This window comes from Mesocricetus auratus, unplaced genomic scaffold, assembly GCF_017639785.1.
Source record: "Mesocricetus auratus isolate SY011 unplaced genomic scaffold, BCM_Maur_2.0 Super-Scaffold_4256, whole genome shotgun sequence".
Taxonomy (NCBI): domain Eukaryota; kingdom Metazoa; phylum Chordata; class Mammalia; order Rodentia; family Cricetidae; genus Mesocricetus; species Mesocricetus auratus.
This window is the reverse complement of record NW_024429182.1, coordinates 131,411,614-131,438,554: the sequence shown is the minus strand read 5'-3', so window position 1 is coordinate 131,438,554 and position 26,941 is coordinate 131,411,614. Positions and strand designations below refer to the sequence as shown.

General features: G+C 40.0%; 1 protein-coding gene across 11 annotated transcripts in view; it reads right to left on the bottom strand.

Annotated features, from left to right (window-relative positions):
• Nucleotides 1-3,523: 3,523 nt before the first annotated feature.
• The window catches only part of Tjp1 (tight junction protein 1), a 241,058-nt gene continuing 217,640 nt past the window's right edge, over nt 3,524-26,941 (bottom strand). For 2 of the 11 annotated variants that reach the window (XM_013123893.3, XM_013123899.3), the window contains 14 exons: nt 25,884-25,966; nt 25,146-25,356; nt 24,789-24,889; nt 21,542-21,892; nt 20,978-21,217; nt 19,471-20,340; nt 19,240-19,337; nt 17,943-18,170; nt 14,472-14,522; nt 13,268-13,434; nt 10,382-10,856; nt 8,446-8,663; nt 7,040-7,183; nt 3,524-5,041 (listed from right to left, as the gene is read on the bottom strand). In XM_013123893.3, coding sequence (XP_012979347.3) covers nt 4,947-5,041; nt 7,040-7,183; nt 8,446-8,663; nt 10,382-10,856; nt 13,268-13,434; nt 14,472-14,522; nt 17,943-18,170; nt 19,240-19,337; nt 19,471-20,340; nt 20,978-21,217; nt 21,542-21,892; nt 24,789-24,889; nt 25,146-25,356; nt 25,884-25,966 — 3,332 coding nt within the window. In that variant the 3' untranslated portion in view covers nt 3,524-4,946. The other 9 variants (XM_013123894.3, XM_013123896.3, XM_013123895.3 and 6 more) reach the window with 9 other exon arrangements.

Sequence of the window (26,941 nt, the reverse complement as noted above, 5' to 3'; positions counted from 1 at the left end):
CAGATGCTGACTACGGGAGAAACAGTACCATACATTAGATACTGACTCAGAGCATATACCACCTTCCGGAAAACTCTGTCTCAGCCCTCCAGAATACTGCCACCTAATTGACACTGTAACTGTGTCTTCAAAGGTCATTCCATCTTTCTATCAGGTCAGCTGCTTCAGGATGGCAGGGAACATGGTAAGAGCAGTGGATTCCATGATTGGAGACTCACTGTCACACTTATCTGGGTGTGAAGTGAGTTCCCTGGTCAGAAGCAGTACTGTGTGGGTTACCATGATTGTAGGCTCACTGTCACACTTATCTGGGTGTGAAGTTGAGTTCCCTGGTCAGAACCAATACTGTGTGGGTTACCATGTTGGTAGACCAGGCATTCTGTAAGTCCACAGATGGTAGTTTTGGCAGAAGCATAACTAACATGCAGGAAAGGCAAATCTATAACCAGAATACATATCTACTGTAGTAAGGCAAAGCATTGTCCTTTTCATGGGGGAAGTCCTCCAATGTATTCAATCCACTAACAGGTCACCAGCTGGTCACCCCAGGGAATGGTGCTATATCTGGGGCTCAGTGTTGGTCTCTGCTGTTGGCATATCTGGCACCCAGCAGCAGCTGTAGCCTGGTCAGCCTTGGTGAGTGGAAGCCCATGTTGTTGAGCCCATGCATAAACTACATCTCTGCCACCATGACCATGCTTGTTCATGTGCCCATTAGGCAGTGATGGGATGGCTGGAGAAAGAGGCTGACTCCACAGAACAAGTCATCCTATCTACTGGATTACTGAACTCTCTTCAGCTGAAATCACCATTTGATGAGCATTTGCATTTGACACAATGATCTTCCCATCCCATTTGGAGAGCTCTGTCTACATACTTCTCTCTTCCCCAGATTTCTTTTCTCACCAATTTTCCAATCATGCTCTCTCCAAGTCCATGACCATCCAGCCAATCCACTGGCTACAGCCCACAAATCGGTGAACAATCGTACATCTGGTCTCCTTCCAAACAAACTGTATGACCACGTGTACTGCTGTAAGTTCTGCCCATTGTGAATATTTCCCAATAGTTCTCTGTCAGAGTTGTCCCAGGAAAGACATTGTAATGTTACAGCTGTCCACTTCCAGGTAGCACCTACACAGCATGCAGAACCATCAGTAAAGCAGGACCTACTCTTCTCTTCCCGGTCAACCAATCATAGGGAACACCTCACAAGGCTGTAGGTGCTTACTTGGAGGCATATGGCATTGTAACAGGAGTAGAAACCATAGGCTTTGGGGCAACTTCTTCATGTAGCTTGCTAGTGCTTTCAGGACCTGCTTAGGTGCAATCTCATATGTACCATTTCCTTTTGAAAATAGATTGCTGCTGTGTGCATCCTACTTCATGACTTGGAGGGTCCAATAACACCCAGCTCATGATGGCCACTTCAGGTCACATAGTAACTTGGTGGCCCACTGTCAAACATTCAGTTTCCACTAAGGCCCAATAGCAGGTCAAAAGCAGTTTCTCAAAGGGAGAATAGCTGTCTATAGATGATATTTGAGCCTTGCTCCAAATCCCAAAAGTCTCTTCTGTGATTCACCTATGGGGGGCCTGTCAAAGGTTCCAAACAGCATCCCTATCTGCCACTGACACCTCAAGTATGAGTGTTTGCGGGATCATATGGTCCAAGCGGTATACCAGCTTTTCAAGACACTTGGTATATGGGCCGGAATAACACACCCAAGTCATCAATGTGCTGTCTCCATAATACAAACAGGCCCACTAACCATTGTTCTTCTTTCTTGGTGGTGGAAGGGGCCAGGTGCAATCCCTTATCCTTCACCTTAGAAAGATTATGTCTGCATGCCTCACATCACTGGACTCCTAAGAATTTCACTGAGGTAGGTCCTTGAATTTTGGTTGGATTTATTTCCCATCCCCTGACACACATATGTGTTACTAATGAGTTCAAGGTGGTCGCTACCTCCTGCTCACTTGGTCCAATCAGCACAATGTCATCAATATAGTGCACCAGTGTAATATTTTGTGGAAGAGACAGCTGATGAAGATTCCTTCTAACTAAGTTATGACACAGGGCTGGAGAGTTAATATATCTTTGAGGTGAAACTGTAATGGCATACTGCTGGCCTTGTCAGCGGAAAGCAAATAGCTTCTGGTGGTCCTTGTGGACAGGTCCTGAGAAAAACACATCTGCTAGATCAATAGCTGAATACCATGTACCTGGAGATATGTTAATCTGCTAAAGTAAGGACACCACATCTGGCATAGCAGCTGCTCTTGGAGTCACTACTTGATTGAGTTTTTGATAGTCTCTGTGATCCATCTGTCTTCTGCACTGGCCAGATAAGAGTTGAATGGAAATCTGGTGGGAACCATCACCCCTGCATCTTTCAAGTCCTTGATGGTGGCAGTTCTGCAGTTCCTCCAGGGATGCAATACTGTTTTGATTCACTATTTTTCTTTGGCAGAGGCAACTCCAAAGGCTTCCATTTAGCCTTTCCACATGTGAGAACTCTGCCAACTTCTAAGTATATCTATCCTAATTATATATTCTGGAACTGGGGAAATAACCACAGGATAAGTCCAGGGACCTACTGTGAGTCAGACATCAGCCACAACTCCATAATCACCTGACCTCCATAAGCCCCTAATTTAACTGGAGGGCCATAATATTTCTTGGGGTCTTTCAGAATCATTGTCAACTCAGAACCAGTATCCAACACACACCCAGACCAGACCCAGGTTTTGTGATACTGGGAATTGGGCCCTTGGCTTCTTGCAAACTAAGTACACCTTCTACCAACTGCCAATCTGACAACTAAGCCTAGCCTAAAACACAGCAACTGTAACGTCTGCACCCATGTCTGTATTCTCCATGGATGGGTCAGGGCAGAAGGCAGTTCTTAGCAATGGCTCTCCTATCTCCTGCTAATTGCACGTCTTAGTATGTCCCGATGTGCATATACATCTTATCAGCCTGGTACTACTAAAGCAGGCACAACACCTGGATTAACAAACATTAAGTTTTAGTCCTCATAGACTTGTGGTTTCCTTGGCAACGAGAAGCACAACTAATTCAGAGAAGCCTATACAGCAAATGGAGTGTCAGCATGTAAAGGGCTTAGATTTCACTTCCAAGTACCTTGGTTCTATCTACTTCTCCTGACCATGGGTAACCTGGAGGAAACCAGCTCTAGATATACCCTGAATGATGCTTGCAGCTGAAAGTTGTATTCATCTTAGTTTTGAAGTGGAAGTTCTCCAAGATTACTGCGTATCTTCTTTGTGAATTCTACATTAACTCTCTATCCCTTTGGGTATTAGTTTCCTTGACACCAAGTAGTTTCAAAGGAAAGCATCCTGAGGCATAAACATAAAAATGCTACTAAAAAACTTTAACTGTGATCAAATTTGAGCTAGTAATAAGGGTCTGTGAACGACAGCACATTAAAATGATTTCTGCAGTATTAAAAAGTTGCTTGGAACAGGAAATAGGGCAAATAAACCAAACTAGTACTGTATTTTAAAAAGTTTTATTCTTGCAGATTTAGAAATTTGAGATTTTTTTAATAACCACAAAAGGAATTCTTTCACACCTAATGATTATTAACAGAATGTAGTGGTGCATTATCTAAACAGAAATCGTGCTGATGTGCCATAATAAACTGTCTATTAGTAAAAAAATACACTTTAGGGCACAGCATTGTATCACAAATTTTACAGAAGGGATACTTTGCAAGAATTTAATCAAACTAGAGTTAACTGTATCTTTTAAATGCAGCACTTAAAAATGTAACAACTCTGTGCATTCTTTTTCTTTAAAAAATGACCTTGTATGTGTAGAAATGCTGCTTTATTGCTGCAGAGGTCAAAGTTCAAGGCTCAAGAGGTACAGGAGAGAATACAAAGGTAGCCTTAGAAACTTGGTTCTGTTTATGTATAAAAAGGTAGAGTTTATAAAAGTTAATTTACAAACCGAGAACAAAAGTGGTATGCACGCACTATGTACATGCGTCCTGAAAACATCCAACATTTCAGATGCATAGCCTAAAGAACAGAAGACCATCACGCCTCCTTATCAAAAAAAAAAAAAAGTATTTTAAGTCACACCATCATTTTCTTCCAGGTGATTACACACTTCTGAAACCATCACATCCACAATTTACTCAATCTTTTTCATGATACAGTATCTAGATATGCACAAAACTCATAAAAACTTAGTAGTACACAGCGAAATGATCTAAGAATTAAAAACATGAGGGTAAGGCATTCCTGCTGGTTAGATGTCTGTGGTGATATGTTAATTTATAGATTCAGAGGCCATGGAACCAGGCTCACATGCTTTGGTGTCCTTCCTAAGAGAAATGTGTTTTCATATACAATAAGTCATTGTCTTCATTTGACCCTCCCCCCAAGTTATAAATCCCCCTGCTGTACATTTCTGTTAAATCCACTACACTGTTTATATATTCCAGGTGCATTTGTGAAAAAAAAATATGTGCACATTACCTCATGCATAATAAAATAAAATAAAATGTGTAAGCTAGGCCAAGGCCATAATAAAGTTTGAGTGTACTTTGGAAAGAACAGAACTCAAATGCACCCCCATTTACTGGCTGGTATTTTTAACGGAAATCAGTATGTGAAGTTAAGCAGTGAGCATAAAAAAGTACAAAAATCATTACAAAGCAAAATATCTTTGAGCCTCTCTAGTCAATGCCGGACAGTTCTTCACTCAATGACATGTAGCTTGTAGCATGTTTTCTGACGGTGGTTCAGGGGCATGCTCACTAATCTTCATCAGTTCCAACAAATGCTTAATACTAATAATTGCAGTATAAATTCTAAGAAAATATAATACTCAGCAGAGTGGTTCCATTTAGATTTAGTAAGTTCAGTCCATGTTCACATTGCTTAGTCCGGTTCCTACACGCTAAGAACTAAAAGTGGTCAATCAGGACAGAAACACAGTTGGCTCCAACAAGGTAATTTGGATCTCCAGGAAGACACTTGTTTTGCCAGGTTTTAGGGTCACCTATGAGAGAAAAAGATTTTGATGACTTAACAGTTACTACCCACAATGCTTTGCTATTATGGGACAAATATAAACACACTAGCAGAATTTCCTTCTTTTTCTTCAAATATTTTATGTACATCCAAACTCGGTGCTTTATTGCAAGTAGGTCTGCTGGCTGCAAGCATTTAAAACTGTTTTAGATGTCTCTTACATTATTAAATTCATTGGACTTTTTAAAACAGGAATACGTCATAAAGACGAAGGAGACAGGTGGAGCTACTCCTCAGTGAACATAACTATTAATGCCACTCTTTTTGTGTAACACTATACAGTAACCCGTGTGTAAGAGAACCCTGCTCACACTCAGACACTGCATTCAAAGGACATTCCTTCTGCCAAGTTCTATAGTCTAGTTTCTCCAGATTCTTCCTTCTTATCAAGTCAAACCAGCAAGACTGCCCCAGAGCTTCCCACACTCTGGGTGTGCAGTACAATTCTTTGTAGGAATTCAAATCCGCACAGGCTGAGTAGGTCTGAGGTAGGTCTTGGGTGTCTGAGTTTTGAAGATGCTCTTGGTATCTGCAGACTTGTACCATGCAGTGGGCATGAACTGTGAATGGTTGTATCTCTGTAGTAGCCAATGGAGTAGAGAATCAAAGCAGCTGACCTTTCCTTCCCTTATAATAGTCCTTGGCCAGGAATGTTTTTGTGCATGTGGGACATATGTGTGGAGATGCTTCTGTCACAAATGGCACCCACAGACTCGAGGCCAGAGAAACCACTAGCCCTCTTGCAATGCACCAGACAGCCCCTACAACAAATGATTGACTACCAACTATACCAGTTGTGTACCATGTAGAGTAAGCTATAAATCACATTAAATAATGAAATAAATGGTTTAATAAAGTTGCTGATACAAGTGGACAAATTATTAAGACAGTGAGAAAATTGTGACTATTTTGGAAATTAAAGGCATCATTATCATTAAGTTTTAAGTTTTTCAACATACTAGTCTTTACTGCAATCAAGTCAGTACTTACCAACTCTATCCCTACTGAACAGGTTAGCAGTAGCAATGCAGTCTTACTGCTGCACTGCATTACACACTAGATATACTTATTTTCTGTGTGAACACACTCTAATGCTCACAGAGAAAGTGTATGGTCTCAGTACAATCAAACAGTACTACATAAACACTGGAAATGACAAACATGTAGCTCATTTGTATCTCATGTAAGGTCACTTACAGCATAGCAAGTATAGCAGGCAGTTTAGATGAAACTGAACTCAAACCTGCAACCTTCTCCCCGCATGTGACTGTCCACTTTAAATACTGGTTAACTTCTAGTTTACTACTTAAAGCCTAGCCTTCAAGGCTTTTCTCCCAAGGAGCATTTAAAATTGATCTTATTGCAACCTTTGCACCTATCGTAACTTTATTTCATACTGGACCAAACTGGAACTTACTAATGCTCACTGATTTATACAAATTTCTTTTTGCTATTTCTATACCTCCTGTTAGGGTGAACAACACTGATAATAAAGGCTGATTTTTTAAGTTATTCAAGTGAGAAATATGAAAATGTAATAGAAGTCTTGAAATCATGAGTCAATGAGCAAAAGTCACTTAAAACAGTGCATAATAGGAGTTACTTAGAGGTTCACGCTGGAAAAAAAAAAAAGCCCATGGCCAGGCATCATCACTGTGGAAACTTTCTCTAATGATATAATAAATATTTTGCATCCTGAAAAAAAATCTGATGATAAAATTTTTTGAAGCCCCAAACAGCCAATCTTTAGCCAAATCACCAATTACTAAAAGGGAGAAAAGTCTCCATGGTTCCATATGTATTTACAACACATCTACCACAAATGCATTTAAAAAACCAGTGATACTTGCAAGGCCACAGGGACAGAGTGAAGACTTGTCCACACACAGCATGGTGAGCACCAAGAGCACAGGCATAATCAATGACAGTACCCAAAGACCCAGAGGACAGAGTGAAGACAGCATACCCGACGAGGAGTCGGATGATTTTAGAGCAAAAGACCAACCGTCAGGAGTCATAGACGCACAGTGTGGTAAGCGCAGCTCCACGGGCTTCAGGAACTTGAGGCCATGGGGCCCACACATCACTAGGGGGCTCAGCAGAGTTTCACCTGTCAAGGAGAAGGGTAAGAGAGATGAGGTCTTCCCTCTAGACACAGTCCTCACTCCCTGTGCATGCTTGCTAAAGCCAAATGAAGGTAGCTCTCTACAGCAGTGCTAAGGAAAAATACAGTAGAAGCTACAATTATAATTTATAAGATTTTAATAAATATATTAGAATAAAAAGATTTGTGACCTTCATTTTAATATTTTATCTAACTTAATGTGGCTGAAACAATATTTCAACACATAACCAATATACTCAGTCTCTGAGGTCCTTATTTTACATTCCTAGTACTAAGTAATCCCATGTAACCAGTAGCTACTGCATTCCCCCATATAGGTTTAGAGCAAAGAGCATTCAAATGTACTTTTTGCAAATTTACATTATTTAAAAAATAATCTTATTTGGGGTGTGGTGTGTGGGAATGTATGGTGTGTGTGTGTAACATGTATACACATCCATGGCATGCTGTGCTGGGGGAGGTTAGAATGTAACTTGCAGGAATCAATCTCTCCTTTGACTCCATGGTTCCTTGATTCAGGTCTCCAGGCTTGGTAGCAAGCACCTTTGCCCACTGCTCCATCTTACTAGCCTATGCCTTTCAGTTTGAAGTGTTTGCTACACATGCATTCAGGGATTCTGGCAGGGTCAACAGTGTCAGTCATTGTTTTTAGGACAGAATATTCTAAGAACATGGGTTACAACACTACTTTCAGTGAAATATAAACTGCTAAAAGAAATCACAGTACAGTTCATCATTACAGTATACCAATGGATCTAGGAAGACTGTGGAAATCACAGCACTCTTGGTTCCCTTAGACTTTTCAGAAACATGCTATACCATTTTCTAAGGATATTTCATTCACTATGCTGAGTGTCTGATTATTGCCGCCTGAGGTAACAGTAAACAGGCTGGGCAAAGCCTTCTAGAATGGATGATACTTAATTATCTTGAGATAGAAGGGCTGAAAAATTTGAGTAGGATGGGCCAACAGCCTTGCAGTCATGTGACACCATTTTTTATTTCACACTAAAAGTAAAAATACTGTGTAGAAGGCCTCAATGCCTCCTTTGGGCCCCACCCACCATATGCCAGTGACATCAGAAAGTTCATTTGCAAGGCCCTCTGTTGTCCACTGAAAATACTGTGCATGGTCTAAAACATTTAGGGGCTTCCAGCTTATTCCTGTGGCTGTCGCTATAAGCAGTGAAGTATACTCAGGACAACATTCGAGTTATTACAATGAAGCAGACAATAAGCACACTTACCTTTCTCTTTATCTAAAGGCGGGAGGATACTATTGTCTCTGCAGACTTTGAAATAGATTTCTTGCTCGATTCCTTCAGGAATGGCTCCTTGTGGGATAATTATACTAACACCAGTTTCTATGGAACTCAACACACCACCATTACTGTTAAATATGCCACGGGCTGTAGCCACCACAGTATGACCATCCTCATCTTCATCTTCTTCCACAGCTGAAGGACTGAGGGGTCAGGGAAAAAAACAATGAAAATCCTAATAATACACACAGGCTTTCCTTTTATTGCTGTTATGTAATCTAGAAGTTCCTTATTTAAACAAGTATTTAGTGAAATGTCTTACTTGGAGGGATAATATACCCCTTTCTGGAAAAATTCCAACTGCCTTGTTGAAAGTTAAGCGCCAGGTTATTATAACTACCAGGGTAATTTCAATATACTAAATACAATACTTCGCTCTCACAGCTACCATCCATCTTAAGCATCACAGTGAACAACCATGAAATGGGTATTCTAAATCATGCTGAATCACACTTCAGTTGGTAACAGAAAACAATGAAATGGGCAGGGAATGGAGTTCACTAACACAGCACTCCCCCAGCACCGCCCAAACAGAGAAGAGCACTTTGAAATAGAGATTTTGGTAGTTTAGAATTTCAGTGTGCACACTCATACATCTTATTACACACTGAGTTCCACACACCAGGCTGCCAACGGTAAAGTCTCCAAGGCTGCAAAAGGTAAGAAGCTCTGGTACGGTGTACATCAAAGATCCAAGGACAGACAAGGTGACTTAATAGAAAATGTTACCATAGGCAGAGGACATAGTACCAATGAATGTTTCAAAATTGGAAGCTAGGCTATTGAGACTCTGAACTAACGTTAAGCCAGAACTTTAATTTGACAAAAACAATGGACTGACAACATGAAGGATATATGGAGGGGAGCCGCAGTTTCTCTCTAGTATGACTGCAGGGTTAGAGATAGACTCCTAAAGCAAACAGAAAGAGAAGAGCCCCCAATAACTGATACGGTAACACCATGTAGCCCCTACACAGCAAGAGCCCTGCTGGATCAACTACAGGAAGGTAGACCAACGTTAATCATCTTGAGAAACAGGCTTCATTCAGGTGGCCCTCCTGGTCCTTGGTTCTCCCTTTGAGTTCTTCTCTTTCACAGATGGCATGAAAACATCTAAGGAGGTTGAGCTGAGTCGGTATGTGGTCAGAAGGTTCTGATCCATTATTATCTAAAAAGCAGACAAGTCTGCCCGGGGGAGGCATGAGGTAGACTCAACCATCTTACTACAGCTTTCAGTAGCCATTTTAAGTTCACTACATTTCTATTCTTTTCTGCACACTAGCTGAATAAATAGTAAATGAGGAGTAGACATACTTATTAATTATTCTTCAAATGTACCTCCCACTGACAGAAGATAAGGTAGGTAGCTAAATAGTTAGCTAGAGATACATATGGGCTCTGGATTAGATGACCAGGGGCTAAATGGCTCGCCACCCCCAGCCATGAGATTGATGCTGGTTAAGCAAACTGCCATCTGTCCCTCAATCTTAGTTATTGGTGATATAGAGATAATGACAATACCTACTGATGGTATATGTGCATTAGCTTTACAATTTGATTAACATCCTATACCTTCTGGAGAACTTTCTACAAAATGCAATCACTACAGTAACAGTTTAGTTTATAGGTATAATTCAAATTATCATTTCAAGTCTCATCATATAAACTACTTCTAATTATAGCTACATACCTAAAATCCCTGCACTTGGGAGGATGAAGCAGGAGGATTACTGTGGAATTCAAGACCATCCTAGCTATGGCTTCCTAGCAAGGTCTTAATCTCTGCCCACTCTCCCTTCCCATTAAAAACAAACAAACAAAAACCAGGCAACACTTTAAACAAAGACAAATAATAGCTTACCTCACGGGAACTGCCTTAGGCATGGTGCTGATATTATTTATTTGATATTTAGGCTTATCTGCATGGATAGAGAAAGTTTCAACTCCACTGTCAAACTCGGGAGGCTGTGCTGAACTATGGGCTTTCATAAGAGTCTTTGGAGAAGTGGGAGTTTTTGAAGACAATTCGGGCTTATGTACAGTTTCACTTGGCAAAAGATTATGGTTGAACTTGGGACTGTCAAATTTGCGTTCAAATGGTCGGGCAGCACTTGTGTAGGGCTTTGGTGTGAATCGGTTGTAGGCTGGAGTGACGGTCTTGGGAGGCTGTTCAGTTCCATTAACTGGAGCCTTCTCTGGGAAGCCTTTCTGGGGATAGAAAGTCTGAGCAGTATCTTCCCGGGCTGGTGGCCTGAACACTGCTGGCTTACTCTGAGCCGGAGGTGGGTCTGGTTTGGACATATAGGAGTTCTGAAAATCCAGTGACACTGAATTGCCTAAAAAGCAAGCATACACACACTTTATAAACGTCCTGAAACCCATTTAAACCCTCCCTTTCCTGGTACTGAAGTGAACTCTGGGTCCTGTCTGATCCTGAAGGACACAAGCTGCAGTGTATCCTGTTTCCTGGGATTCAGTGTGAGGCCATGAAAGCACCGACCCCTGAGAAAGATGCCTTAAGTAATTCTGTTCCACTATCCACCAAAAGTTAGAAACAGAATGACAAAATTGATGTCAGACACATCAATATTCAAAACTCATTCTTAAAGAGTAAAACAAAAACAAAAGAAAGGTCCAGCAGCCACACACTGGGAGACGACACCTAGAAAGTGTGTACGTGGTCATCAGTTGCCATACTCTGTGGAGAACATTGGTCTCTGTAAGAACAAAAGGAAAACTCTAGGCACTGTGTAGTGACACCCTAACCTATCCATCAGGAAAATGGGAAATAAAACAAAAATGAACTAGTCATTAAAGACCACACCACAACAGGGAAAATGGCAAAGTGAGCAGTTCAATGAGGAATGGCAGGCACAGCTACACTCTGCTGGAGCACCCTGAGACAGAAAGAACCACACAGGGTCTACAGAGTCACAGGAAAAGGAATGCTGCTGCAAAAAACACCAGGTCTTCTGTTTTGTTTTAAAGAAAAGCCGGGAATGTGTCCTACTGTCTCTTTTATGAAACTAGTACAACACTGATAAACAAAACCAGACAAAGCAATTTCAATAAAGGTATTAATCCAAATATTTTATGAATATGGTTAATGTTGAGATAATAACATAGGAAAATCAACTGATAGTGTTAATTTGAGAAAAAAATTTATTTTTAAAGCCTTCGCCCCCCACTTCCCTGAGACAGTGTTTCTCTGAGTAGCCCTGGCTGTCCTGAAACTTGCTCTGTAGACCAGACTGGCCTCAAACTCACAGAGATCTGTCTGCCTCTGTCTCACAAGTGCTGGGATTAAAGGCGTACACCACCACTTCCCAGAGGCTTATTTTTATTTTATATGTATGTGCGAATTTGAGTGCATGTTTGTATGTTTACCAGGTATGTAACTGGTGCCTGTGAAGGCCAGAAGATGAAGTTACAGTTAGTTAACTGTGTGGTGCTGGGAGCCAAACTGTAAAAGCAATGAAAGCTATTGAACACTGAACCATCTCTCCAGCTCACAATAGTAAAATATTCAAGAAAACGCTTTTTATCAAACTAAGAATATAGACTATGATAAAAGGCACCTAGTAAAACAAATCAATACCAACAAAACTCTACAGCTAGCATCATATAAGGGAAAAAACAAATCTTTCTTCCTTAAGGAGAACCAGCAAAGGATGTCTGCCTTTACATTTGTTTCTTTTTTCCTTGAGAACGATCTCTCAGCTGTGCACAGAATTTGCTGTGTAGGCTGGCCTTTGCCTACCAAACGTGAGAGCTAGGAGCATGTACCTCATGCAGACGCAAACCTCCAAGTGTCACCTACATGTACAATAACAAGTGTGCTTCAACGCTGACACCCTCCAATCTGACTCCCCTCTAACAGAAAGGTACTAACAAATGTCAAGAAGAGAATGGATCACCTGCATTATGTCAGGGTAGACTATTACCTAGCTATTCAAATGAATAAGCTAGTTCTGTTGAGATTTTACTGAAAGATGAAAATGTAAGATATTTTCTGTGTCAAACTATATGGCTTTTTTATGTCCATATTCTAGGATGGAACATAAGTTTTACAAGGCAGTATACAAATATTTGAGATTCCATCTTATTTGTGTGTGTGCACAGGCATGCATAGGTCGCTGAGACTGTATCATGTCAGTAGAGAACTGGCTGCAATCAGGTCTTTCCTTCTACCATGTGGGTTCCAAGGTTGGAATTCACATTGTCAGACCCCTTGAAGCACCTCTACCTGCTGAGCCATCCCCACAGCTCAAGTGTTTAAACTGAAGCATACCAGTTAACAGGCACTGGTTTCAAGAAGATTTGGAAATTGGCATAAAATTAAGCTATGTTGAAAAAAAAAAAAGACAAAAATCCATTTAGCTACAAAGCTCATCCAATATAATAGTCATTTTAGACAACATACAACATTTACTTTTCTTTTCTGTGAGACTTATTATGTAGTCCTGGGTGGCCCAGAACTTATTGTACAGACCAGAGTGGCCTTAAACTCAGATCCACCTGCCTCTTCCTGTTTCCAGAGTGCTAGGATTGATTAAAAAACATGAACTATCATGCCCAGATAAGATACATTTTCAAAAAAATCTTTACTTTTCACTGTTACCAGCCCAAACATTTTTGGGGCTTTTTTTTTTTAAATATAAAAGTTATCTAAGCTTCAAAACTATAAGAATTTACTTTCATAAACATTACTCTATGACAGTAATATGTCAACTTCTTAAGTTCCTACCTTCTCCCTGAGCACCCTTGGAATGCACGTGGAGAGAAGAGCCGCACACTGGTGGAGCTGGCTGGCTGTACTGGGAAGGCAATGGGGGAGGAGGCGGCGTGGCTTGGGTTGGATCATAGCGTTTCTCACTGAACGATCTATCCACAGTATCAGTGTCAGGTTTTCCCCTGTTTAAAAGAAAAGAAGAAGAAATTCTGTTACTGGAAAATAAACTTAGTTACAAAACAAGTTGTCATTTCTAAAATCTAGAAAAAAAAAGTAGAAAGTCACAATTTATTCTCATAAGTATAGGCAGCTACTCTACCAAAATATACAAACAAATTCATCAGCACAAGAAATGTCAAGACAGCACAGATACTTGAAGAATATTAGTAAAACATCCAGAAGATATCAATTAAAAGGCGGATGAAATTTTGGGTATACTTTTTAATGTTTGTGATGTTTATAAAAATAGTAGATTTAAGGGAGTTTTGCAAATATTTTGAGAAATGTTATTGTGGCACAACCTTCCTTAAACTAATTTTGTACGGTACAAAATCTTGGTGGCAGGCATATTCAAAGCACTATACCATATGATGCCACAGACCCAAGTTTGGCAAGCTTTTCCAGTGCAAAGCCAGACAAAGCAATGGCCTGGCCTTTTTGAGCAATAGGGCCTCTGACACAACTCTTCAATTTAGCAAAATTAGACACAGTCAGTCAATGGATGGGCAGGATTGTGCTCCAGTTACACTGGAAAGAGCAGGGTATCTTTAAAATCTGCCCTGGTTTCCTGCTCTTTGCTCTGTTTAATGGTTGCTAGAGTAGTAGACACTGCTTTACTTTACAAGACTTGTAAGGCAAAAAGTGTGCCACGTATCCTTATTTTTTTTAATTGCCAATTGTTAGTAACACAAAATTTAAATGAGAGGAATCTAAATAGACCCATAATTCAACACTGCCATGTGAGCCTTACTGCAGAGTGCCAAGCTGCACTGGCGTTATGTGCACAGACAATAAAATGCATTGAAAGTATATTTGCTTTCATATAATATTTTTGTTGAAGAAAACTAGTTTTATGATTAGCTTCAAAATTAGCTAGTACCTTGCTTACACATTAGACTTAAATGTTACAAGAAAACACTGAGATCTGAAAGTGCACATAATGCCAATGACACAGTGAGGGACATCTCATGGAACAGCCTCACATCAATGCCAGTCTTACCACTTGATGTTCCTTTTCAACTGGTCATAGCTAGTGTAAGAGCCAAGAAATCTAGGTGATGGCAAAGCAAGCGCAATAGAAAAACGAAAGAAAATGGTCAATCTAACTAAGATTTACAGCAAACATAACTCAAATGTCATTTAAAAATATTAACCAACACCCACAATCTTAACATAATTTGCTTCATAAAAGAAGAGACCACTAACTCTCATTTAGCCAAAGGAATCAGCAATATAGTTAACTTAGTTACACCCTGCCTGCCCAAACCACCCCACATATTTTAGCTGCTACCACCAGTGAGGACAGTGTGCATCTGTGTTCCACTCAGGACAGGGTGTAGCTTTGTAGGGTATTTGCCTATCACAACCCAGGTCCTGGACTCAACACCCAACACCACGTAAAAATGAAAGGAAAAGTTTTGGGTTAGTTGTTGTATACACCTTTAATCACACCAGAGGCAGGTGGATCTCTGAGTTTGAGACCAGTCTGGTCTACACAGTTCAAGAATAGACAGCATTACACAGAGAAACCCTGTCTCAAAAAACCAAAGACATAGAGACAGAGAGAAACAGAGACAGAGAAAGAAAGTAATGAAGCAAGACAATGAGCAATAATCAGGTCATAATGAACAGATTCTGAATAAATGAATCACAATTAAAACAAAGGCTGTGCAAAAGAAATGATGTAAGAAAAGACAAGAGAAGGGACACAATATGACAGGTACCCTTAAGAAAGGAAAGCTGACAAATGCAAACACATAGACCTTTCAAACATGGCTATGATCAACCAAGCTCTTTTCCTTTCTAGCAAGTCCTCATCTATCTCCAGCAGTAAGCTAAATCCCGTGTTGAGTAGATGCTTATTTGTTATACTGTCACATGACACTCATAGCTTTTCTCCCCTAATAATGGCACATGAACAACAACTAAAAGGTACAACCTGCCATCAATCTATCTCCTACACTTAATTCTTAGAAAATAAAATGGCAAAACAATCACTATTTCATTTGATGACAAAATTTACCTGTGAACACTTTATTGGGTTTCATTAATTCAATAAATACTGTATACTAGTCAGTGTTTTAGATCCTGTCTGAAAGCTATATAATACAAATAACCAAAATTTTAAAATAAAAAAAAATCAAATTGAACCCAGACAAACCCCTAAAAGGGAAAAAAAAAATCAAACTGACATAAAATCAAAACTACTTTTTAAGTTAGACCTGGTGGTGCCTTTGATCCCAGCACTTGGGAGACAGAGGCAGTCATGTGAGTTTGAAGCCAGTCTGTACTACACAGTTAAATTCCAGGACCTCAGAGATGCATAGTACAACACTGTCTCAAAAGGCAGCAACAACAGCAATAACAAAAAGCCAAAACAACAACAACAAAAACAAAAAAAAATAAAACAAAACTTTTCATCTGGTTCACTGGCAAATTTAGACCTTCATGTATTTTTAAGGCTATATCGTATTCCTATTATAGAAATATAAAAGGGTAAAGAATCTCTTTATACACCTTTGCCCTGTTTTAACAGGAATTAGGAATTTAGCACAATATTTAAAGATGCTCACTTTTGGACCAAGAAGGCTCAGCAAGTAACCTACTTGCTGCCAAACTACAGACGACCCACCACCTAGACTCCACACGGTAGAAGAAAAGAACCAACTCCCAAAAGTTATTCTACAACCTTTATGTGTATACTGTGATGTGCCCACCTTTCCCAAACCATAAACGCAGTTTTCTTCTGTCTCAAGACACATTTAAAACAAATGACTAATTGGGGCTAGAGAAATGGTTCAGCAGTTATGAGCACTTGTTGCTCTTACAGCAGATCCTAGATTCAGTTCCCAGCAGTTATAGAGTGGTTCATAAGTATATAACTGCAATTCCAAGGTTTCTGATGCTCCCTTCTGGGTTCTGTGGGCAGCATACATACATATGAGCAAAAACACTCATACACATTTAAAAAATAATTTAAAATAAAAGACTACCTCAGAATATCCCCTTTGCCTTGTCAAAATCTGAGCTTACTAGACTTGATACTCTATCTAGCTCCTATGAGGCACCTGTCTAATGCTGCGCTATAAAACTATATTATTTATATGCAATCTCCACTGCTGTATGAAGTGTACATCTGTATTTTTCACAGGCTGGTTTCTTTAATAGAAACAAAGATTTAAAGAGATTGAAATGTTCTAAATCTTTACTAATGATGTCTCAGAAAAGAGTAACTAAATTGGGTCTTCAATGTTACAAGTTTCAAAATATATTCTAAAACAATTTCACTTAGCACTATATAACAGTTTCAGGTAATTCTTAAGTGTTGAGTTCAGTGAAAATGTACACACCTATAATCTTGGGCACAAAACTCCCCTGTGATGGTTTGTGTCTGAGCCATAGGTCCATTTATTTCAAAAAAGACTAAGCTAGGGGCTGGAGAGATAGCTCAGTGGTTAAGAGCACTGGCTGCCCTTCCAGAGGACCCAGGTTCAATTCCCAGCACCCATATGGCAGCTTATACCTGTCTGTAACTCAGTTCAGGGAATCCGACACCCTCACACCAAAGTACATAATATAAAAAAAAAAAAAAAAAAAAAGACTAAGCTAGGTGCACCAGAAATGGGCTGGACTGGAATACCTCACTTCTTGAGGTGAAGTTTATCAGGTAAAGAATGTAGACCTTCCCTAAATTTAGGGAAGCATCTCTTGGACCCTGCCTTCTAGATTATCTGCCTTTTGACTTAGGATTTGTTTGGGCAGCTCCCATAATTTTATAAACAAATTCCTTTGTGACAAACCCATGTTTCTATGGATCTGGTTTGGTGGAGGTATGAGCCCACTGGTGCCTGTGTGGGATTGTACTCAACTCTCAGGAACAAAGTCTGTCAGGGTTCATCCAGAGATGAACCCACAGCAGGAAGCCCAAATCCTCCAGGGCACAAGCAGAAAATACACCAACACAGACAGGAGTTAGGAAAGAGAAGAGAGAAGCGGACAGAGAAAAAAGACTAAGAACCAGGAAACTTGTCATTCACCTCACCTGATCATCTGTAAAGTTGATCATCCCATGCTCCAAAATAAGAAAAAGACAAGTTCTTCCTCACCTTCGTGAAAACAAAACCAAAACCACCTGAGGATTACCTCTCTGTGACCCCCTTACCTACTTACTTTTATGTCTTAAAGACAAAAACAGAAATAAGGAAAAGATCACCATTAATCATATACCCCATGTCTGAAGACTGAAGGTTCAGCTTAACTTCAGGTGTTCAAGTCACTCTTCACTTTAGCAACTTATGGGTGTCAAAACACTGTGTGTCTGATGTACAGCCCCTAGGAAGTGGCACAGTGTGGAGCAGGGCACTGTACCAACCTCCTTAGCACACTGAACTCTGGCTAGCTCTACATTATACAACTGAAACTTTTTCTTTCATCCTAACTTTAAAGGTATGTCTTAGGTGAAACAACTTACTTTGAAGAGTAACTAGAGAAATTTGGCTGACTCTGAGAATGGACTGGTTTGGCAGGCTCTGGGTGATGGCTGGCAGGAATATGTGCAGGAGGCTTGGTCTCAAAACTTCTCCGGTCAAAATAAGAGAGCTGTTTCCGGTAGTACTCTTCATCCTCTTCGGGGTCATAGTGATTTGATCGAACAATATCTTCAGGTGGCTTGACTTGAGGCTTCTGAGGCTCTGGGAGCCTAATAAGGAGTAACAAGTAAACCGAATTGTTAGATGTTAACTCCACAAAGACAATGGAACATAAAAATCTCATATGGACATTTTCCCTTTCTGTGTGCACAAGCCAGGGTCAACCTTGGGGGCTATTCTTCAGTAGTGTCTACCTTGTTTTGTTTTCACACTTTCATCTTTTTCCTGACAGTTGTAACTATCTGGGTTTTAACGGCAGAGTCATCAATCAGCACATATATTCTAAAATAGCATTCATGCTGTATATGCAAATACAGGCTCCTTTTGCCTCTGAGTGCCTTAGTACAACTTAGTAAACTCAATGATTAATTTGTTAAGGGGCTTCATAGTAGGTGAGAAGCATTTAAAAAGAAAAGATACTGGAGAACCGTATCAATGTGTCAGTGTCAGCAAAAGTGAGAGACTTTTAAGAATTGGGGATATAAATCTAAGACCAATAAATTACTTTCATTATAAACAAACAGCCCAATCTGTCCAAAATCCTAGAAGGTAGAAAAGGAAACAAGTCATTTAACAGGTGGGTATGTTCGTTCCTTCCTACTATTCAGTAAACGCAACAAATGAGTTAGCCCAGTCTGTCACTTTGGGGCATAGTTGAGAGCACAGGGCCAGGTTTCTCTAACTACTCCATCATACCCTATATCCTATTTAACCTGAAGTCCAACCTTAACATCTCTGCAATACAGAAAGCAGCAGTGTTAGCTGTTGTGGTACAATTAACACAGTGGCAAGGACTTTATGTATGCTTCCTAAATGAATAATTTCAGTGATTTAAACCAATTTTGAGTTTATTTTCACTCCTACAAACTAACACTTCACACTGTGAACATACTTAAAACTGAGAAAACGATATAGCTTTAAAATTCTTGTTTCAACCATTTGCTTAAAAACAAGCAAAACCCTAACTTTTCCACAGATTTGTTTACTAAAGATTTGTCACAGGGGCACATGAAATCTGAGTCCCTCCCTGGGGTCAGGGTTCATCAGGAAAGCTGGCTGCTTATCTTGGGGAGTACGGTCTTCTCCTCGAGGTTCAGACTCATGAGTGAGCACACCCACCTGTAGAGCGTTTTGTCATGCTCACTGAACTGACTCTGAGGAGCAGGTTTAGGGCCAGCAAGGGAAGCACTTGGAGGTTTAGATGCTACTTCTGGAAGCTGCAGAGAACAAGGAAGAGGTAGTGAGCAAGGAGGTATCATTAAAAGGCAGCAGCCAGTTGTTAAGAAACATCTGAACTCCACTACTGTATCCACAGACTCGGGCTAAAAGACAGACACACTGACTTTTTACCTTGAAGCTGGCAGTGTCATTCACATCTTTCTTGTTCTCCAAAGATGCAGATCTTTTGTTTTCAAACATCTTGACTCTGGTGAGCACAGACTGTGGTTTCATGGCTGGATCCTCCTCTTCTTCCACTAGTGTTGGGTGTGGAGGCTGTGGTTTGGTAGCTGGGGGCAGAGCTTCTGGCTTATGTTGAGAGGAAGGTAGCAGAGGAGGAGCAACCGCAGCACCATGGAGAGGCTCATAGTGGCCTGTTTTGGAGGTAAACCCTTGTGACGGTACTTGCTCATAACTTCGTGGGTACTGGTCAAAGTTCTGCTTAGGCTCAGATGACTTAGGACCTGATGAAGAATAGGGCTGTGCTTCTGGCCTGTATCTGTTGTGCACCTCATATCCAGAGGATGGGGGTTCTTCGTGTCGGAGAGTAGAGGTTCGAGGCAGCTGTTCGTAGCGTGGTCTATTGTCATATGACAGAGAAGCTGGCTCTTCAAAACGTGGGAAATAACCTCGTTCTGAAGGTTCGTCAGGATGCTGTCTGGAGTCCAGGTCTCGAGGATGCTGATTATCAAAAGGCCGAGGTTGGTAGGGTTGTTTGTCATCATAATATGACCACTGGTCTTCATAGGTAGGGATTCGATCTTCATATCTTAGGCGATGGTCATAGTTTCGAGAAAACTGGTCTGTGTAGCCTGAGGAGTCATACCTGTATGCAGGCTGCTCAAGGTCTCTGCTGGCTTGCTTTTCTATGTATGGAAGTTGGGGTTCATAGGCCACATTTGGCTCTTTATCAAGCCTCTGCCCTGGGTGACCAAGAGCATGTTGTTTTAAAATATGGTTTTGTCTCATCATTTCTTCAGGATATGGCTCCTTCCTATACACCTGCATAAAAAAACCCACATTTGAGGACAAAGGCTTGTTTATAATTCTGTTCTATTTTATTGGGCAATGTAAATACTAAGTTATGATTTCAAAATGCAAAATGGTATATCCTACCATTTCTAATTGGGACAGATTAGGAGAGAGTTAGCTAGCTCAATGAAAGCTCACAATATACACTGTGGGTAGGTGTTTATGCTTTAGCTTGTACCAACAAAAGTAAGGAAAGATAATTATTTAGCAGAAGATTCACTGAATGACTGATTCTATTTGATTTTGACACTGAAGATAAAAATCACAAAGAAATCATGGATGTCATAACTTATAAAACCATAAAAATATTCTATGATGAGTCTCAACTATATATTAAACTCTAGAAGACATTAAAATCAAAATTAAAAGTAATAACTATTGAAGCATAAATCTTAAAAGGCTTGGTCTCAAATAATCAATATACCACTGGAAGCCATGCAAACTACAAAACTAAAATGATTTGTCTTGTTGGAAAGCATTAGAGTGTATAAGCCCAGTTTAAAAAAAAAGGCAGAAGGAAAACTTAAAAGGGCGGGCGAAGCAGTAATAATCATGTGCCGGGTTGATGGAGAGCAAGGAATCAGTGCAGCACTGCGGTGGCAGGTACCTTTGTCGGGTCTACATGCGGCGACAATGACGGTCCTTCATCTCTGAGCATTGTGTGAGCTGCCTCAGTACTCGGTGCTCTTAAAGAATCAGCTTGTGGTGCGTGCGAGGTGGGAGGGGCTGGAGTGGACTCCTCCAGTCTGACATTAGTTAACTTTACATTAGGGCCAGCTGCGGAGGCTGGTGATGCTGCGTTTGTTGCAGGCGAAAGGTAAGGGACTGGAGATGAGGCTTCTGCTTTCTGTGAAGTGTTTAAAATATTTTAAATATAGTGTTTCTGTCTATTACTAACTTCCTGCTCAATTTATAATAATTGGTAGCTATTAAGTGTGCTTATTAACAATGTTAACTATGACCTCATGTGCTATATTTTTGTTGAAAATTTCAACATAATGCTGTGTAAGATGAACGCAGAAAACTCAGAATAAAGCCCTTGGTACTCTCAGCCTGCAATTCAAGATTAAGTTGTAATCTGAGGAAGAAAGGTATATTCTTTAACTTATCACCGCATTCTCAAATCTCACAATGCACCTCTAACTAAACGCACCAAATGCTTGCTGCTTACCTGTTGAGAGGCTGTCTTAAGTCCAGGGGATTCTATTCTATGAATAGGTTGTGGCTGCGCTTGTGGTGAATAAGGAGGATATGTTTGGTTTTCATGATGCATTCCAGAGGAGTCCTCTCTTACAGGCTCAGAGGACCGTGTAATGGCAGACTCCGGTGGAGTCCCCACCTCATCATTAAGAGTTTCATCTAGTTCTTGATCAGTGTAGGCCCCGCCTTCTGTATCTGTGTCTTCATAGTCAGAAGTGTGTCTACTGTCCGTGCTATACATTGAGTACTCACTACCTGGGGCTGACAGGTAGGACAGACGATCATCATGCAAATCAAGGTCATCACTTGTAGCACCATCCGCCTGGGTCAAATAAAAGTAAATTAAAAAATTTATTCAGTAGTCTTTAAGAGATGGCCTTTATCTTACAAGAGAGATTGAAAAGAATATTTTTCTTTGGAGAAATCACATCTATTTCTTGAAATTTCTGATGAGGAAAGTCAAGAAGATTGTACAAGCACACATGCAGACACACATAGCATCCCCTGAGATCGGAAGGGCTTGGATGAATCAAACAGTGGCTGACCACCTAATACAAAGCTAGGGCACAGCCACAGAGAACAGGAAGGGGCTCTGGCATGACACACAGTTATAAACCTAGTCACCAGGTGTTCATCCAAAAGCAAGGTGAAGAAAGAGAATGCTGTTAAACCAAGCTCACACAAACAAGGGCACACTGACGAACAGTACTTGTGAGAACAACTATGAAAATAAACTCCACAGTAAGCTGAATAAGAAATACTGTATTTATAGTTAGGAAGCAGATTTCATTTCAATTGGCAGGTGGCCTTAAGGCGTTTATGAAACAATAGGAAGCCACCATCTGCAGGGTGGTCACCTTGATTAAGAAGATATTTCATCTTGTTTTTCACAGAAGTAGTTGCCAATGGATGACCAAGGAAAACTGCTGCATTTTTCTTTTGCAAGTGACTAAGACTTGAGTTAACTCCTAACAGTCTGTGGTGATGAGCTTTAGAACAGATCAGAAAGAAAATGAGAAGCACATGAGGGAAAGGGAATGTCACAGGATACCAGTTTGAAACCAGTACTTGGATTAAACAGAGCAAGTCTCTGAAGATCTTGCCTGAGAAGTGATGGAACTAGAATCTTGAAATCACAAGGATTTCTTCCATTATAGCATGGACTATGTGAGAAATGTTGAGATACATTCTCTAGGCAGATGCACTAGAAGTTACTGTTAGGTGTGGTACAGCTCTGTGAGCTGGCTGTGCCAAGATCATGGTCTTGGAAGCCAGATCTCCACAACGGCATTTTTCACATCCTCATTCCCACTGCCCTCTAACTTCTATAACAGCTCAAGAGAAGTGTTCCTGCCATCTACTCTAATGTCCAACTTGCTGGGATGGGTTTAAAGCTTGCAGAAGAATCACAGAAGCCATCGATCTAGCTAGCTAGCTTCTTGAAATACAGAGTGAGGAAGAGCCATGGGCTGTTTTGAAGTAGGAAATGTTTTATCTTACTATTAAGAAAATCTCAGGATGATACTTCTTGATTTTACAGGGACAATAAAGAGTGTGTCAGATCTTGCAAAAAAGTAACTCTGTGGCAATTCTGTGGTTAATTCAGGAAAGTTGGTGAAAATGAAAATTTTATTTTCTTCAATAATCCGTCTATTCTTATAAAACATATTTCGATGGGATTGTCAGGAAGAAAAACTAAGTCTAATTTAAGTTGAAATAACTTCTCTGATTTATAAAATGCATCAAACTAGACAATATTAAATGCTGTATTTTTCCTTATGTAAAAGGTTGGGGTATTTATTTTAAAAACCAAACCAAGTTAAGCATACAAAAGTATCACAAAGAGAAACTATTGGAAATTAAGATTTCTGACTTAAACTCGCAGGCAGATATGTATAACCTTGTACATTTGGGGAATACATTTATAGACTAATTTTAAGAATTCCATTCAAGAGTGAAGGACATCGGCATTCTACTTGGCAAAGGATACTAAGAGAATGGTAGCTGCAGATGATTAGCATAAAAAAGACAATCCTTCTATCAACTGCTACCAAGTAAACCCTAGTGTGTTGCTGTGAATTGGTGGAGTGAGGTTTTCCACTTTGATTTTCCTGTCAGTGTCCAAGCTGACCTGTGAGTTACTCAGAGGGGCCTATTACCTCATCTACACAGTCCATCTCCCAAGCTGGTGCACAGTGAGAACAATTATGATTCTGATGCTTTATGTAGTTGAGAACAGTCATGTTACCTCTGGCTGTAAACATTTAGTAGTTTTTCTTGAAGAGGTCACATGTTTCTGGATAGGGACTCACTAAGCATGCATCATGCATGGCCATAGCATCTGCACAGTAGCCAGGCAGAGGAAGGGAGGGAGGGAGGGGCCATGCAGGGGCAAAACATGGAACTCAAACCAACAAGGCAATATAAAAACTTAACTGAAAACAAGCCAAAAACCCAGAGGGACTCTCAGTATTCCCCTAACAACCACATGGACCTGATGAATGTAGAAGACTTTAAAAACAAAGAAAACCTTTAACAACTACCTTGAGGAAACAATTGCCTCTCCAAACAGATCTTTCCCATCAAAGACTGCTATACACTAGGCTAACAACAGGAAGCAGCTAATTTAACTAGTCACTGGGTACATGTAAAACCAAAATTCAAAGCCAGAAAAAGATCACTAGTCTGTTTATTGTTTTCAGTTGTTTGTAAGGATGTTACAAGTGCCACTGGAAGGAGGTGGAGGGAATTTCTATGGTTAAATGTGAGGGCACAGTTCAGTGTTTCCTGGAGCTTTAGTGGGTTTGTGGAGCCTGCAACACTCCTGATAGCCACTAGGGGCTGTGTTTCCCACACATTCCCTGTCTTTACAGAACCCCCACCCCTTACTCAGGCCATAAATCCCTTCCCCTTCAAGGAGTAAACTGAAGAAGCCAAGTTCAAAGCTGTTTCTCCCTGGTCAGTCAGGGATAGAGTCAAATTGTTTTTAGTGTAATCTGAGAATTCTTTAACAGAGGATCCCACTAGATTAGTCATTTGGTTGAGTAGGAAATATAAGAAGCTTTCAGCTTTATAACTGCTACATACAAATGATAAAAAGCATTATAAAGGCTAGCTTTTCCAAATGACTTCATCTTTATCTAGTAAGAAAAGAATGGTAACTCAGAGGCATATATATTAGTTGTACAGAGTGTAAAAAGTATTAGGAGGCTCCATACCTTCCCCTCAGAGACCCACACCAGCTGGTTCTGTTGTTGTTGAATGGCTTCTTTTAGGGCACCGTACCAACCATCATTCATTGAATTTAAGTTAATTGTTGCTGAAAATGAACAAGCAATATAGTTTTATGGTTATAACATTGCCACAAGTGAGGAGAAATCATCCAACCCTGTCTACCAACAGTCTAAGGTATACAGCTATTTCAAATTTCTATGTAGGCATTCATTATATCCTTTTCCTTTCAACCATACATTTTTAGCTTTTAAATCAACAGCAGGCTCTCTAAGTAGAGATCATGAAAGCTTCAGCATTTGAACAAAATAACATTTTACTTCTATATTTCTAGATATACTCACTTGTAAAAAGATGGTGATTATTTTTACGAAGTTTATGAGATCGTTCATATAGTTTCCTGGCACTTTTCCGAGACTCTGGACATAATCTCATCCTCATTGTCTTCACGCCTTGCTTAGAGTCAGGGTTAAGGAACACAACAATTGGATACCACTGGGCATAATTAAGACGATCGACTGCATTTGGTGTTACATCTAATAAAGCATGTTTGTCCTAGAGACAGGAAGGAAAACACAAAGATAAAAACTACCATTAAAAATCACTCTCTTCTATAAAAGCCTCAGGCTCTGCTATCCTTCAATATTAGTCAAACCTTGTGACTGCTATGTCTCAGGAGCACTCATTAAAAGTTGTAATCAGAAGTTAATTCAGTAACTTCCAACCCTTTTCATTGGCTATCTTTAAGACTCAGCCCTAACACTTGCAGGTTAACATTACCTGCTCTCAGTCTGTGAAAGTCAGAGTAGCAACTCAATGTTCCTGACATTCTAAATTGCACCGCTATAGCAAACTGCCAATCACATCCAAACATCATCATTTTTATAGCAACGAAGGCTCTTCTGATGTAGATCAAAACTATCCTCTTGAAAGTATTATTAATGCTTTTCTACAGTAAGAGCCTCATTTTCTTAGGTTACACCAATAATATGTTTGGAAAATTCTCCTTTGTTACATATTAAATCTCCTCATCAAAAACGTAAGGTTCACTGTTAATAAAAGGTCAACTTGTAATAACTTACTTGGTCTATGATTTGCTTTATTGTATGAAGGCGAATAATGCCAGAGCTACGATGGTCAGTTCCAGCATCTCGTGGTTCACTTTCTATTCATGAAGACAGGGCAAAAACAACATCATTATTTCCATTGGTTAGGTCAATGTAGTATTGAGTACTACAGACACGTTGGAATAACACTTGGCTATGGGGCTGTGCTGTATGTACACTGTGGAACGTTTCGCAGTATGGATTCTATCCACTAGAGGTCAGTAGCAAGTCATCAGGGAAAGTCCCTATTCATGTATTGTAAAAAGCAAAAACGTTTCCATTACAAAAGGTGGAAACTGCAGAGAGAGGTAGCATGTACTCTCTGACCTCTGACCCCAGAACACCTGCCTATACTAGATCAGACAATATGTTTCCCAACAGAACCAGGGTTAATAAAAGGCAGGTGAGGTACTTCCTTAGTTGTAAGGAAGCACCCAAGAACTTTAGCAATCAAGATAAACATTTTGATGTGATACTTAAAAAAAGTCAATTAAAAAAAGAAAGGATAGCATACCAAAATAATAAGCCTAACAATGAAAAATTAGAACACGAATAAAAAAGTTATTTTAACTATCAATGTGAGGAAAAATTATCAAATGTGATAAATACCTCACCTATAACATGAGATGAAGAGTTTAAAAATGGCACTGATGACTGTTTTTACAGCCAGGAAAGTAAAATTACAATAAACTCTTATTTGCTACAAACAAAATATGTAAACTTTTTTTTAAATCTGAGTTTTTTAAAAATGCTTATTTTTTCTTCAGTGTTCCTTCAATCAAAGAAACAGGTTGTAAAAATTCCTGAGCTTATGGGTTTAAGGATGCCCCCCCTTGTCATCTGCAGTGACACAAAAATTATGGTCTCCACATTGACATGGGGAAGCTACCGCAGAGAACCAGTCAGACCCAATGGGCTGAACTCAACAACGCTGAGGCAAATGGCCTGGGGATTTCCAGCCAGACACCTTCTTATAGGAACAGAGTCAAGGCGGTGAGGATATGAGGAGCTGGAGATGAAACTGTGAGGCAGCC